General features: G+C 36.5%; 1 protein-coding gene and 1 pseudogene across 1 annotated transcript in view; both read right to left on the reverse strand.

Moving 5' to 3' along the window:
* Nucleotides 1–1,998: 1,998 nt before the first annotated feature.
* Nucleotides 1,999–2,721, reverse strand: LOC140339959 (olfactory receptor 5AR1-like; annotated as a pseudogene).
* Nucleotides 2,722–12,744: 10,023 nt separating this feature from the next.
* LOC140339588 (natural killer cells antigen CD94-like) overlaps nucleotides 12,745–17,097 on the reverse strand; it is a 9,187-nt gene continuing 4,834 nt past the window's right edge. Inside the window, exons 5-7 of the mRNA XM_072424351.1 lie at nucleotides 16,624–16,772; nucleotides 14,847–14,953; nucleotides 12,745–13,663 (exon numbers count right to left, since the gene is read on the reverse strand). Coding sequence (XP_072280452.1) covers nucleotides 13,537–13,663; nucleotides 14,847–14,953; nucleotides 16,624–16,772 — 383 coding nt within the window. The 3' untranslated portion in view covers nucleotides 12,745–13,536. The remainder of the gene's footprint in view (nucleotides 13,664–14,846; nucleotides 14,954–16,623; nucleotides 16,773–17,097) is intronic.

Consider the following 17,097-nt stretch of genomic DNA (forward strand, 5'->3'; position numbering starts at 1 on the left):
GCAACAATCTTTTTTTTCAAATATTTTATTTCTCTAAAGCCAAACTATAATGTAATTTGAATCAGATCCAAAATGCTTTTGAACATTTTTTTTTACATTCATACTATTGTGTGATGAGATGAGATATTATAAAGTGCTAATTATTATACATACAGCTTGATATAAATAAGTTTGCAGTGTTGCAACCAGTCCAAAAAATAAATATGAAAACAACAGCAGCCAATCTAACTATAAATAAAGCAAGTTTGTGAATTAGTATAATGTAACATAAAAATGTAGCACTTACCAAAAAAATGATCAAGCACTAAAGATTTAATCTGACCTGTAATGGATTGTAGATGCTCACAGAGCAGGGACCAGGTGTGCCCTAATTGGTTGCTATGACAGCACCTTTGACTGAGCTTAACAGAACCACCTCAATCGTGCAGCTGAAAATTAATCACTTCATTTGGCAAATTTTCAACCCCACTGCTCATTTATCAATGCTGTAAGCTGACAGGTGAGTGCATTGACACTCGGCACCGGCTTGCAGTAATGCGCCATGTCCAGCAGAGCGTATATGCGCATGCCAAACTAATGCGCATTGGATTGATAAATCAGCCTTACTGGGAGAGCAGAAACAACATGTACATGATTTGCCGAGTGACATTGTGTTCTCAAATGTTGAGGAAATTGGTGTGTGACTTATGGTAGTAAACAAAAGTTAAGCTAACTATTTTAATACACTTTTCCAAGGTTTACATAAATGTTCTAAGGTTTACATGAAGGTTATCTATTACAACTCATCCCTACTGTAATTCGCCTGGGCACACAAATCACAACCAACTCTTGGGTATACTTTCAACAAACTTTATTCCGTAATCCAGGTACAGGCCGAGGTCAAAACACAAAAAGATCAATCCAAAAAGTGAGGTACAAAAGGATGAGGCAGAAGGTGTAGTCAGGGACAATCTGAAGTCAGGGCAGGCAAAGTTTGTGCAAAGTCAATAATCAGACCGGGTCGCTGCTGGTAATAGGATCCGAGCTGATGACTAGACAACAGAGATCAAAAAAGTAATCCAACATACGATGCACCTGTAACACGGAGGCTATAACGGGCAAGGGTGCAAATGACAGGGTCTCATTAAATGGCCAGAGTGCCTAATCACATTGTGCCACCTGGCGTTATTGGATTGGAAGAAACACTAAATAATGAATCCCTTGTGGCCGATTTAGGTGCAGGGAATTGAAACTATACATGCCCTGCCCCGGGGTACAAGAGGCGCGCATAGTAGCTCAAGCGCCTCCCACAGCTGGACCCCTGGGCCATGTTGTGCTGTGTATGCCCGCAGGAATGCTGAGGGCACATGCAGCACTGTGCACATCTGCAGGGATGCTGCGGATGCTGTTCAGCCGAACTAGGCAGACGGATCCCTCCGCCGCCGGCCCTGGCTGCGCTGCCTGCTGCAGTGGTCTCCTCTAGGCTGCTCGCGATCCCTGGGGTAGCTGCAAGCGAGGACAATGCAGGATGACTGGCGGGGTAAGTACCTTACACCTACATTTTATCTCACCCATAAATGTCTACCTATACTAAGAGTGTTTGTGTTATGTTATCTTCAGATATCTACAGTGGCAAAAAGCTAGAAATGACCAACTCAGCCAAAATCTTCCTAATTGTTTAAATTTGTCCTGTTGAGGTTTATGGCATCTTCAAGATTTTTGAAAATATATGCAGTATATACATGTTCCTTGCATGGGCAATCAGTACATATATAGGAACAATGAAGACATTAAATAATAAGTAAATACAGTTTAGTACTATAAGTGGAGATTTTGCTTTTAGGAACAAAACAAGGCTATGCGATATAAAACTTAGGCATGTATATTAGTAAATTAAAAGCATTATTTTTAAAAGGAACTTGATACCATGAACATTTCAGATACCAGATTGAAAAAGGTTGGAATTCAAACCAAGCTGACTATATTTATAAAGTCATGGAAGCTAGCATCTTTCTATATTTACATTTTTTTCTTTTGAAATTTTATCTTTATCATCTTTTTAAATGCATCTTTGTTTCTCAGGCTGTAAATAAATTGATTTAACATAGGAATAATATTGACATAAAGGACTGATAGAAATTTCCCTTGATCCAGTGAATATGAAGAGGTCGGCTTCATGTACACACAAACAACCAGGACAACAACGGTGAGATGGGATGCACAAGTTGAAAAGGTTTTACGTCTTCCCTTTGCAGACTTGATCTTGAGGATAGCAGAAATGATGTGGACATAGGACATCACGGTAAGTAGGAAGCAGCTAAACAACAACACAACGCCTTGAGAGAACATTGTAATTTCTACAGGTAAGGTGTCTTAACAAGCTAGTTTCAATAATGGAGTGACATCACAAAAGAAATGGTTGATCACATTCGATGTACAAAAGCGGAGAGTTGATATTAGAGCTGTTACAGGTACAGCAGCTAAAAAACCTGCTGACCAGGCAGCAGCTGCTAAGCAAAAACACATTTCCTTGTTCATGACTTGTGAATAGAAAAGGGGCCTACAAATAGCTAAATATCGATCATATGCCATTGTCGTGAGCAGAAGGTATTCAGTGCTTGCAAAAGAGTTAAAGAAGTAAAGCTGGATCATACATTTTGTAAAAGAAAGATTTTTGCTTCTTGTGGCAAAACTGTATAACAAGTAAGGGGCAGTATTGTAGGAAAAGTCCAAAAAGGACATAATACAGAGGAAACAGTACATTGGCTTTAGCAAGCTTGTGTCCCCGAAAATCAAAGCAATGATAGTAAAGTTTCCAAACACAGTGAGAAGATAAATTATTAGGAAAGCAAGGAATAGTAGAGGCTGTAATTGGGGAGTACTTGAAAACCCCCAAATAATAAACTCAGAGGGATTGCTTTTGTTGTTAAAAAGTTCTTCTTCTGTACTAGTATGCGAGAGGGATATTACATGAGACATACATGAGACATTAACCTAAAGAAAAATCAAAATAGTTACTATGTTACTTGTTAGTTTAATAGTAAAGCTAATACAGGGCCTGATTTCTGTGAAAGAAAGGTTAGATGCAATGGAATGAAGGGTGAGGCAAATTTAGCTTAAATAATGTAGCCAAAATGATATCTAAAAAATATCTAGTCATCTAAATATGTAATATTTTAATTCATCCTGATACTTTTATGTTGTACTGCATTGCCCAGCACGTTTCATCCCTTACTGTTTGAAGGTCTAATAATTATTGTAAAGCTGAACTAATACTAGAATGTTGGAGTACTTCAAGATCTGTGCAGTAATCCAATAAATCCAGTAACTTTATATTATGTTCACTGCCGTGCTCTCTTCTTTTGCAGTTAAATTTGTCTTATATTGAAAAAAAAGCCCTATTCATACAGAAACACCTAAATAAAAATGAATTAAGGGTAATATCTTGGACACAGATGTAGTAGGCATTCATTAATAAATCCCAGTTGTGCATTTTTAACCACCAGCAAATTTACACTGCAGCCACACAAAACAAACAAAATGTAAACTAAATCCTGCCTATTTACCTCTAATCAGAGGGATATATATACAAGCAATAACAGTTATAAAGTAATAAAAATTATACAGAGATTCTGGCAGCATGGGTGCGTTAAATTAAAATGAACTTGGCACTGCAATATTTATATACATTCGGTATATATTTGTGTGTATTTTCATGGTTAAAATGGGAATTGGCACTGTGGGAAATTAGGCACAATATGCTTTTTCAGGATTGTTTATCCCTTGATATATCTACAATACATTTAGTTTTAACTACTGAAGCCTTAAAAAAAATCATTGGGTGATGTTACCTCAGGAGAGACAAAAAAGAAAGAACCAGAATTATAGGGTCAGAACAAGATAACCCTCGGGTGCAATAGCTTAGATGTTAGTGGGATTCATCCAAGGAGCCATAAGTCTATTCTGGCAAAATAGTCCAAAAAAGACCATCTCTGCTACTTTTTAGTAGGCTAATGTGAAATAAAAATTTAACTAGATAAACTATAAATTCATCTACCATTTACAGTTTACTGACAATAATAATAAAGAGCAACATTAGAAAGAATTTGGATTTTTTTTTTCATCTTGTCTGATGGACTAAATGGACCATCTAGTCCTCTCTTTTCCATTTATGCTGTCCTGAATCTCCATATTAAGCTATTTGCTTTCTGCCTTGTTAGGCATTAAGTCTCAACTTCATGCATAGATGTCTGGAATTTTTTTCTCCTGAGTTTCCACCAGCTGCACTAGTCAGATGGAGTGATCTCAGAATATTATCAATCCAAGATTGTAATTTGGCATTGCAATTTATGTCATTTATTGGTATAGTAATGACACCGAAGCTGGATAAGCTTCCTTGCTTATGTGCACAATTCCTTGAGCTAGTGAGGGTTCTGTCATTGTGTGGAGCCAATCCAGCAAAGGCGTAAGCCAAGGTCAGCTGAGAGCATTCAATGCTGGTCTGGTCATTGTGGGACACCTTTTTTGGACACTACTGTACCCTGCAAAGGTCAACATAAGTTAAAAAAAACATTTGGATGTGTTTACTTTTGAGGTGTCTTATTTTTTCTAAGACTTATTTAACCCTTTCTAGGAATGAGTAGGAGTGGGTAAGAGTTACTATGATCTGGACATCATCTGGCATTTTCCCAGGCCACTAGCTTTTCCAGGCCAGCTTCCATAAGTAGGCTATATATTGTCCTATTCGATAGGAACACTATAAGGTGCACATCTGCTATATTCGAGTGCTCCCTGCTGATGACTGAGGCAGGCTAATGGAATATAGCCAACAAGGCATACCTGCTGTATCTGCCATACTGGTTGCCAGAGATGTAGTTTTGTGGTTGAATGGTCTCTGGATACCCTGCTGGAGCAGGTAGTGGCTGACAGCCCTTCCCTGCTATCACAACCTCTCCAACATGTGGACAGTGGGGCTCCACCACAGCTCAGCACCAGCCTTTGCTTCAGCAGGCAGTGTTACCATCATAATTTTGACAGGAATTTGGTGCGGATTGGTGGAAAAGTTGCTGTGCATATAGGCACTTGACCCTAAGGTTTCTGGTGACTTGTCACCTATTTTTTTGTCTCTGGGTAGTAACTGCCTCACACAGAGCTGCTGTTTGACAAGGCTGGTGGCTCCCAAGCAACATCACCATCCATGTATTCCTGGCTCGACCCGACATTGACCACGGCTGCTGTGGGAGAAATAGGTGGCTAGGGGCCTTCCATCTGGTGCTCATGTTCATTTTTGCCTCCTGTATCCGACTGTATCCGACTACCTGGGCCCCATTGTGCTGATGTGGAAAAAGGAGGGTGGAATGTGGTGCCTTTATCCAACTAGTCACCCCAAATCATCTCCTTGACATCATGTCCTAGTATAACCCGACCCTCCTCAAGGCAGGAGACCCCTCCTCACCAAGAGGCCCTCTATACTTTCTGTCTCAAACAGTACAGGAGATTTCTATGGAGGGAGATACCTAGGTATTGTAGTTGCTGCAGGCTGCAAGCTGGCAGGTCTAGAGATAATGTGGAGATGCCCTATGTTCCCCACTCCACAACTGTCTTCGGCTTCTGCAAGTCACTGATCAGGCAGCTTTTGATGTATCTGCACTCCTGTTTTGTGACAGCTGTAGGTGACCATGGTGGTGCTGACATAGTACAAACAAAAGTGACAATAAACAAAGAGAATTTAGACCCAAAATATAAAAGAAACTTATTTTTATTCAATTTTGAAAAGGCACAAACATGAAGCAAAAACACTAATATATACACACTAAGCTAAAAAAATCTCCTTAGTAGGTGTTGAGCTTCTGCCATACCTAAATATACATAGCATACTTGCAAATTATGACACAGGCTTATCTGTCTGCAAGTGCCTGGCAGTCTTGACAGGTCCAGGAATATTGTCACTGTTGCATCGAACCAAGCTGCCATCTTTGCCACTGACTTCTTCAGCCATTGGATGACATTCGTGGGAGTTTCATTGTCCCTGGTAGCTGACTTTTGTGGCGGTGCCACATCTAGAGCCAAGTTCATTTCACAGCACATCCTCTGTGCAGTATAGAGATAAAAGAAAATGAGCCACCAGGAGGGGAACTAATATCTATGTGATGGTGAAGGGCCAGTTATTTATTGGTCGCTCTTGCTAGGGAACAGGAGCTCCCTAAAAAACACTGCATTAAAAACAAAGTCTTTATGTTTTTTTTGTTTTTTTTTTGTGTTTTTTTTTTATTTTTACTTTTACTTTGATTTAACTTCCAAAGTCTAAAAAAAAAAAATGACAAGATTTCTTTACTAATCTCTATTTATTACATGGATGTAACACTGAGTTTGGGCCTGAAATATATATATACAGACATGCAAGTTCTCTTATGACAAATTATGCTTTATTTGATTTTGTTGTTTCCATTGTTGCCGGGTGGGTTTATATTTTTGCACAAGGCAAAGCTTTTTTTTTTTGCTATATTTGACAGGGTATAAACAGGATTGGAAATGAGGAAAATCTTCCAAACACGTCACAAGGTATAATAAAAACCTTGCTAAAAAAAGTTACATTTTGAATATATCTGTACAAAAGTCACACGATGATTCCACTTTGTTTTATTTATTTTACACATAAAGGATAATAAAAATGTATTAACATGGTATTCATTTAATATAATTTAATTAGAATTAATTAATTCATTTAGAATTTTATTCTGATTAATCTGTTAAATGCTTCATTCACATCTTTGTTTCTCAAAGTATATATAATTGGATTGAGCATAGGAACAATAACCACATAAAGGATAGCAAAACCCTTGCCTTCGTCCAAATCATATGAAGATGATGGCTTCATGTACATGGAGGCAATCATGGTATAAAAGAGGATGACAACTGTAAGATGGGAAGTACAGGTAGAAAAAGCTTTGTATCGACTTTCCTTTGAGCTAATTTTAAAAATTGCAGAAATAATGTAGACATAGGTAGTTAAAGTTAACAAGAAACAGTTGAGAACAATTATTATGCCTTCCGCAAATACAGCATACTCAACAGCAGATGTGTCGTCACAAGCTAATTTTAACAGAGGTGTAAGATCGCAAAAGAAATGATTGATCTGAGTTGAGGCACAGTAGCAAAGAGATGAAATTAGAACACTTAGAGGAAGAGCTGCAGCAAATCCTCCACCCCAGGCAACACTTGCTAAAGTGACACAGACCTTTTTGTTCATAGTTACATGATAAACCAGTGGACAACAAATAGCGACATAGCGATCATATGCCATGGAGGTGAGCAGCATATACTCTAAACTACCAAGGGAGTTGAAAAAAAAAAGTTGAGACATGCACCCTTGGAATGAAATTGACTTATTGTTGGTTATGATATTTTTCAGCATATTTGGAACTGTGACAGAGGAATACAACATGTCAATAAAAGACATGTTGCAGATAAAGAAATACATAGGTTTTTGCAGGTGATTGTCCAGACAAACTAAAGTAATAATTATTAGATTACTTATGACTGTAAGAAGATACATCACTAGAAACAACAAAAAAAGAGGAACTTTCATATCCTGATGATCTGCAAACCCCAGAATAATAAACTCTCTTGCTATTGTCATATTAAATGCATCAACAGTACTTGTATCTAAAAATGATGCCAGAACAATAAATTAAAAATAAGACAGATGTAACCACTCATACACAATGTATATTAAGCACATACATAACGGCAGTTTAATGTGAAATATAAACATTCCTAGCTCTCCCAAGGCATTATAATAATAATAAAAAAACAACACTATTTAATATTATTATTATTATTATTATTATTATTATTAATAATAATAATAATAATAATACATTTTATAATACTATTATTTTTTAGCTTTTTTCTGAGACAGCTAACAAAACTTTTATTATACACAATCAATTTAATGACAGTCAGTTTACATATCTGATAAGTATTTTCTTTTTTATTTTGATTCCCTTTACCTTTTGCATTCTCAGTCAGCGCATAAAATAGACATGGTCTGTTCACCATAGCCAGTTCTAAAGCAATTTGATCCGTACAGTTTGTGACACATATGTTTGCCATCTATACTTCCAGTACATATTCACCCAAATCTGTGTCATTGCTGATTAGCTGCGTTTATATATGTTTGCTGTACTGCAGATGTTGTTTTTATTTTCCACCCTAAGGGCCTTTTTTCTATTCTTTAGAGTATAAGTAAACTCTGTTTATGACAAAAGCTCATTATTTATTTTGAGAATATTATTGTAATTACCAACAGGTAATTCAAGATATATGTTATTCCGTTACTTTTTTTTGCTATATTGTGTAAAATAGTTATACAGAGTTATTAGGTATGTAATACTATATTAATTAAGCTTTATGGTCTACTGCAATAGCTCAGAAGACCTTTGCTTTTGACAAAGATAAATTCTGGCCTATATCATTTGGATGGTTTGTTCTTAAATATTATGAGCCTAATGATAACTTGCCACAGAAATTGTGCTGATTGCATTTTAGAATGTTTGATATAATTTCAGTTGATCTAACAATTCATTATATTGAATTCAGTGTTTGTCTAATGGTGGCTGAATGTAGTTATTCATTATGTTGATAAATTCCAGTTTTAGTTGTTTTCATGATGGTGAGACAACAGTGGTTTAAAATTTTAGTGACATACTTGCAGACTGCAACAACAGTCCTCTTGACAACATAAAAGACTATGTTAAATAATTACTTTACAAAATGTTCTAAAACCACTGACAAATTAACACTTTCGCTTTAGACATGATGCTCTTGAACAAATATGATCCAAAATGAACCAAGACTTAATTTTAAAGCAGAACTAAAGCTGTAAAACAAAAACATTGTAGGCAGGCAGAGGTTTACTATATTTTTTACTGCTAAAATAAAAGTTACCTGCCTGTTGGTAATTTTTAATGTACATTCAATGTTTATGTCCCAACATAAACATGCTGGGAGCGTATGAACTCCAGAGCCCCGAGTATCCCAAGTAAAGATATTGGATCCAGCCAGTGGCAGCCAACAGTGGACACCTGTGTAGAACTGACTTGGGACCTTCTTGCCCAACTTAATTAGGGTTACTGTGGGGGCACCTGTTGGTTGATGAGGGTTGGGGGCCCTTGTGTATCGTCCCACTTTGCACCTCCCAATGACTTCCTCATGATCCAGCAATAGTGGACTACAAAGTGGGAAAAGCTAAGTTTAATTACACTTTGAAGTCAAATTGTTACTTGACTATGCATGTTATACTTTATATCAAGTAGACAGTTTTTTAAAGTATTTTAGTGTGAAAAAAGTAACAATTTATAGGTAAATTTAACTGAAACTCTGCTTTAAACAAAAGAAAAGTGTTGTTGAGTGACTTGAATTGTGACAGAATATATGGTTTATATTTATATAGTTTATATTTGTGTAATATAAAGTGTCACACTTACCTCTTTCTCTTTAAAGCGCAGGCACCTCTCTACTGTGCATGTGGGCAGTTCTGACTCTGGGTGTGCCTCTGCCCCCTAACTTTATCACTTTCATTCATCCTGCCAGCCAATCAGAAAATAGTCTCTTACTCATCCCTGGCTATTTAGCTAGCTCAGACACAGCACTTGTGCAATGTGTCTCCATTAGTGCCAAGTCCCTTAGCTTTTTTGAGCAGTTCCTTCACACCTGTTGGTTTATTCAGTATTTCTCATGCCCAGGTCCTGTGTTAACCCCTTGTTACCCAGTCTGTTGGTTCCCAGCCCATTTCATTGTGCTGTTCCAGTGTTCCTCTCTGTCTGTGATTATTCTTGTGTTACCTTTGCCTCCTGTTGCTTCCAGTGTCTCTTGCGTTCCTTGTGTTTGCAGTGGCCCCTGTCACTGGTGTCTATTTCCTGGATCCCTGGTATTTGACCCCTGGCTTGCGACCTGACCTCTCTGGCTTGCTGCCTGCCTTGACTCCGGCTTTCCTTGAAAATTCTACTGCTTAGAGATTTGGTACCGTGTAGCCAACCCATGTGTGCCCGAAGACCGCAACCTGGCAGTAACCAGCAATGCAACATCCTTACCACTAGAGGGTCTAGAGAAGACCTAGTTACTGCTTAGACTTTGTGCCTTGGCCTTTCTCATGTCAGTCAAACAATATTTTATCTCTTATTGTCACATTCAATATATAAGTAAATGATATATATTTTACCATTCATGTTATTTATAGAAAAGGTAAATCTAATATCCTATATCTTTCTTTATAGAGTATTTACTTTTGTATCCCTACATAATGTAATTTCTAAATTTAAAAATCGCTAAAATTCAGTCATGTCTACCAAAAAGGAAGAATGGGTATTGTCAATAAATGAGTCAGGTATGATAAATATTAATTTAAATAAGGCAATTTGGTATGGGCATGTAAAAAATTATTGCATCTAATTTGTGTAACAATTTCTGAATCTTTCCATGCAAAATGTGATTGTATTTATAAATGTTAGTCACTGGATGGTACTAAAACACTGTTCAAAATCCATACAACACACGCTATATTTGGATATTTCTGTATGCATGCACTGTATATTGGCAGCTTTGCATCTGCCAGGATATTATTAATAAAATATGTACTGGATAAATGCAGAGTTGTACAGGGAAGCTGGAGGAATAGAAACAAGCTTCAACACCAACATAGCTTGCTCTTTTTAATTTGAGTGTAGCAATTTGTTCTAAAAGGGATATCGTGTCAGAATTGGGGCCCAATAACAGCTGACACTGATACATTTTTTATTAAATCATTTTACTTTTAAAATGTGCATTTTCATATTTGATTAAGGTGTTGGAAACCTAGATGCCACAAGCATTCATAAACAAGTTGCAGCTGCTTTAACATGAATTGGAAGATATTTGTATGACCTGTTACAGGGTGTGCCATGGCTAGGCTGGGAAGTCCCAGATGGAGTATATGTAGCACCCAGGCTAAGGCGTTATGTCTGTTAAATGATTCCAGGAATATGTGTATTTGTCTGTCAGATGATTGGCTTTAGTGAAAAACCAGTTCTAAGTGTCCCGGAGCCGGCCAAGCAAGAGTTAGGAGGGTTCCCTGGCCACCCGGTCCATGTCCAGTTCTTAACCTGGAATTAGAGAGCACAGGTCCTCTAGTTGCAGCAACAGACTTCTAGAAGCTCAGTGGTTTCCCAAGACTGAAAAGGAAAAAGGGCTTAGGAGGAAAAACACTTTAAAGTAAGCTTTCAGCTTTTAGTTTTTTTCAAAAGGACGTGACATTTTGTAACCTGAATCCTCGTGACACAATAAAACATTCAGGTAGGGACCTGAACTTTGTTTTTCTGAAAACTGACGATTTGCTGCTTCACTTGAACTGCTGCAATCCTGTTGCTATGAGCAATCCCCCACAGCAAGCTCACAGGCCTTAACCTTGTAAAGAAAAGGTCATTGGGAATTGCCTTTCAAAGTTAACTGCAAACAAATTCTTTAAAATATAAACTTACTAATAAATTAAACTTATTAGTAAACTTATGAACTTGAAAAAATAGAGGCCTTTTAATAAATTAAAAAAGCCAGAATAAAGAATGAGAAGTGTGCAGGAAGGTGTGATATTCCCCCACCAGAACAGCAGAGTTTCCTGTTATGGTGAATATATTTTATATGTATGACATTTTAAAAGGTCAGCAGATGTGGTAAATTAGGATATGAAATGTTAGCAAAATCAAGTCAATAATTATTCCGGTTTTGTGGTTTAAACTTTGTGTCCTATTTACATCAGAAAACAGTCACAATATTAATTAGCATTAATTATTTTTTAATTATATTTATACAAGAAAAATGTGTGTAAGATAAAATCATATAGATGCACAATATGAAATACATTAGAAGTAGCAGATACCATTATTTCTAGCGCTGCCCCCATCCACATACTATTATATTTTTAATGCCGGTACAGTTGAGTCCCCTCCACTTCAGTAGATTTAGGATTACAATTTTTTGAAGGAACAGAAATGTGGGAATGCCATACATCTATTATAACACAAACAATGGGTAGATATCTTAAAATGAATAATCATTTGAGGTAATTCGGGTAAAACTGCTCACAAGAATGGGTTATCACCACTTTAAAACCAATGACACCCCAGTGGCCAGCACTTTTGTTATCCAAACCACAGCTTACAGAACATGAAAGTACTTGCAATTAAAGGTAATTACAAAAATTAACAATTAAAAAAAATATTTGCAATACAAGTTTGTGAGAACTGTGAAAATGCTGGCAGAAGGTTTACATTGTGGTGTTTGCTTTATGACACCTTATAGAACTCATGGCAGAAATTTCCAACTATTTTTGTATCTGCTCCTCCTATTTTATCTTAGAAGCATTGTGCCTTTATTCAGTGTTTTCTCTAAAGCTCACAAACCTCCTTCTTACACTCTTCAATCAGTATAGCTTCTGCTTCCTGGCCCCCGAACACTGCAGCATCTATGAACCCAGCATTCCCTTTATTTCCCCGCCTCCCTCTGCACCTTGCCAATCACATTCACGAGATAGGCACAGGAATTGGAACAGATTTGGACATACTATTTATTTTATCTTTGGACTGATTTATCCACCTGGACTCCAGCACATCCTCTGCTGCTTCCATTCTAAGCTGGTATTTCATCTAACCATCTCTGACTGAATCATCATCCTTCACTCCTGGATCAAGTTTACAAGCCTCACCTGAACCCATATTATTGGACTGCTAATAATAATAATAATAATAATAATAGGGACTGTAGGTTTGTTCTTAAGGTAAATTTGTATGTAAGTCGGAACAGGTACTTTTTTTAATAAATGCAATTAGGACAGATGTTTGTCTCAACATATTTTTTATGGAGTGAGGTGTCAGTTACTGTATACAATCATCACTGTGAGTTAATCAAAAACAAAGCAAGATAAAAAAAAATTATGGACATTTAGACATTCAATAACTTCTGGAGCAAGCTATTATTTGATATGCAAAAATAAACAAATGCATGTTTGTCTTGGTCATTAAAGAGTTAAAAGATGTAGCAGTAGAGCTCAGCCGCCGCTGTGTTTAGCAAGAGATTTCTTCTGCAAGTTATGCAAACCGCCCACACTCTCCTATCAAGCCTCTGTACTGCACATGAGTAAGCAGGGAAGCCCTGTTTGTATATAGGAGTTGTCCGTATGTCGGATTTCCTTAACTCGGAGACTACCTGTATTCATATGTCAAATATGCCCATGTTTTCTACATCAATACTTACAAGTACTACAATTACATTTTAGTAACCTACATCATTGTCTTTTACAATTTGATTAGCTATTGCACATTGTAAATAATTACATATGACAACATTAAGTCAACTGCAATAAATCAAATGTAATGTAACTCTGGAGAGAAGTATTTGCCAAGATAATGAAAGAAATCGGTTAAATTTATTTAATGCCACACCAAGTAAAACAATTAGCATATAGCAAACTGTGACTTACGAATTGCATAATGTCCTGTGTTATGTAACAAACCCCTCAAAAAATCTTCACATTATTAAAGCTTTCTTCTGACAAATCCAGTTTAATTTGCTATTGCAATTTTCCGAATTATATTTGTGATCTTTTGTTTTTGACATACATTTGTCTTCATGTGACCCAGTTTTAGAATAGTTCCTTTAATGCCATAAAAAAATACATTATATTAAAATAAGATAACGAAATGCACATTGTGTAAATATTTTATAAATATATGTAGACTTGTATATAATTATATTGTACAATAAAGCTGCACAAGAAGAGCATCAAAATAGCCAAACTACATTCTTATAGGACTTTTCTGGCATCTGACATATTACACTTCTGGCAACACACATTACTTTTGTTTAAAGCCGGCCTAAACTCAAACTTTTTTACCTTACATAAATGGGTAGGCAAGCCTCTTAAAAAAAAAAAAAATCATATTTTTCTTTATAAGTGCAACACTCTGCGTCATTTAGGGATCTGCTTTAATGTAAGTATAGTGTAGCAGATTTTTTGGCCAAAAGAGGAAAGCTGGGTTTGGACTAGCAGTTTGATTTTGCAAGAGTTTTAAGTGATGTTACTTCTTAAAAACATTCACTGAATGGTTTAATGCCTCAGCCATTATTTAGCAGACAGTAGTAGGAAGCAGTGTTGCTGTGCAGTTTTGTGGATGCTACATGCGGCATCCAGGGAGACATAAATTTGTGCCACATTTGCATTTGCAAAAACATTTGTGCAAGTGTTTATAAGCATTTGCAAGTATTCTTTCATAAGTGGTTTCAATACAAAACAAAAGGTTTTTTTTTAAAGTGTTTGCTTTTTAAGTGGTTTGCAGACACCTGCAAGTGTATATAAAGCAGTTCAAGACTGCTCCTGGGCACCTAGTGCTTGACAGTAGGCATCTGGGGGTGGAAAATGCCACTGTAAAATATTAGTCTCAACTAGTTTGAATTACTCTGAGTCCAGCGGGTTAGTTTTATTTTAATCAAACCTTTCTGAAAAATGAAGTGAGCAATTGATTATCAGATTGTAACACCTGAAGTCTTTAACTCAAAGCAAAAAGGACTTCTCTTACTTTTTCCTAACTTTCTTACATTCTGAGTCAGTGGTTTAAAGTATTCAAGCCAAAATAAAGCCAGAAAAACAGCAATTTTAGGGTGCCAGACAAGCTACTCTTGGCCCAATTCTTTAAATATACACCGGGATTCAATTTCACAATTTTCAGTTTTTACTTATGTTAAAATAAAAAGCTCTGTTCACCACTGCAAATGTATATTTAATCACAAACAGCTTTCAGAAAAGAAAACAATACAGATACTGAGTAAAAAATACTCACCCAAAATCCATGCAAAATTTACAATTTTCCCAAATCCATTCTCCAGCGTTCTTGTGAAAATGATAGCCAATCCAGTAATTATCTTTGGTATAATTTTTTATAAACATCTGTAATTTAAAAATATAGTAAATATCCTAAACACTGTAATTACATTTAGCTGTATTATTATACATATATAATAAGACTGACATATATAATAAGACTGACTCATTCTTAAATTTTACTCCAGAAAAGAAACGATTAAGGGTATCATCCAAACCAGCTCGGGTAATTTTACAAAGGAAACTAATGCCTGTTAAAAATGAGCATTGCTATAAGTACATTTTTATTGCGGAAAAGACTTTGAATTTCCCTTATGAAAAAAGGGCTCCTCTTCAATCACACTAATGTTCTTGTAATTGTGTGTGAAGTTATACATGTGCAGCTCAGTGTACATCCTATTCATGCCTTAGATTACAAGATAAATGAACTACAATGGGCATGTAATCACCACTGGCAGATTAGACAGGCTAAACGCTACAATGGGCAACTGGTGACTACTAGCTATTAAGGACCAGTAGCCAATAGCAGGGCAAGATTATAGCCAGGAACTAACACACTTATTGGCTTCAGCACATACTTTAAAATCCCCTTCAGGTGCACATAACCTCAATTTATGTGCGGGGGATGCTGAGATAGACACATGGGTGGCTAAAGGGAAACTAGATGATACAAGCTCTCTCCTGCAGCAAAAAAGCATTTTCTAACAGGGCATGCACGGAGTTATGTCATCCAAGGCTGACCAATCAAGATGAATGAAGATACAGGTAGTCCCCGGGTTACAAATGATATAAGGACTGAAGGTTTGTTCTTAAATTGAGTTTGTATGTAAGTCGGAACAGGTACATTATTTTAATATATGCAACTAGGACAAATGTTTGTATCAACATATTATTAGGCAGTGTGGTGTCAGTTACTGTATAAAATCCTCACTGTAAGTTAATCACAAACAAAGCAAAAAAAAAAAACAACTTTATGGAGCCTAGACATTTATTAGCTTCTGGAGCAAGCTGTGCTTTGATATGCAAAAAGAAACTACTGCAGAGTTTGTCTTGGTCATTAAAGAGTTACAAGATGTTGCAGAAAAGCTCATCACCTAAGATCACCCACAATCTTAGCTGTGTTTAGCAAAAAATTTCTTGGGAAAGTCATGAAAACCCCCCTCCCCCCATCAAGCCTCTGTCCTGAACACGAGCCAGCATGGAAGCCCCATTCGTATCTAAGAGTCATCAGTATGTTGGAAGTCCTTAACTCGGGACTAGCTGTATCAAACTCAAAGAAGAACTGGGGGAAGATGTGCATATTTTTGCATGAAAACAAAAACAATTGGAACTTGCATCAGACTTTATCTCCATTGTAATAAAATATATAATTATCACAGCCTGATTACCCAGTAAGGAAACAGACATGTGGCTACAGGCAGCAGAAGCAGAAGATGTAGCCTTTGTGAGCCTCACATGTTTACATCATAAGTAAAAACAAAATCATACATTTACATTGTTGCTAATATTAGGTGGGGGGGTGTAACATCTTACTGAGCCTAAACCTCAGTTTAGTAAACATGAATATTATTTTGAAACTGGTAATAAGTATCAGACTGCAATAAAATTTGCAGATATATGTGTGTTGTCACATATTTTGTCTTTTTTCTCATATGCAGTACTAAGGCCTTTCAACAGTTTAGTAAAATAATATATAAATAAGTAAGTATATAAATGTGTAATATAAACATGCATACCATCTGCTCTTCATTTTCAAAGGTTAGAAGATTCGAATTCATCTCATTACAAATCATGAGACTACTATTCCATGTTTCATGCTGAGATGACGAAAATAAATAGCAGTTGTCTCGAAATAAATGCCAGCCAGTAGGACATAAATGGCATTCTGAAAGTAGAACAATAACTATTTAACAACTAAAGTTTTTTAAGAAAACAGTTAAAGTTGTAGTAATGTGTTTTAGTTTGCAAGGATATTGGACATTTGTGTAATTACCACCATTAAGCAATATTTTACTGTCCTTTCCGGTAGGTTACTTTGGAGCATAAAGAAAGTGAAATATTAGAAAAAGTAAACTTCATTCCATTGCAAGTGTACCTTCTTGTGAGATTTCACCAGCTCTGCAATCTATAGGACTCGATCATCACCCAGAAGGGAAGGAATGTCATCTTTGCCTAATCACTGTGGGAGGTAGACAGGGGTTCAGTAGTAG

This window comes from Pyxicephalus adspersus, chromosome 10 (assembly GCF_032062135.1).
Source record: "Pyxicephalus adspersus chromosome 10, UCB_Pads_2.0, whole genome shotgun sequence".
In the NCBI taxonomy this organism is placed as follows: domain Eukaryota; kingdom Metazoa; phylum Chordata; class Amphibia; order Anura; family Pyxicephalidae; genus Pyxicephalus; species Pyxicephalus adspersus.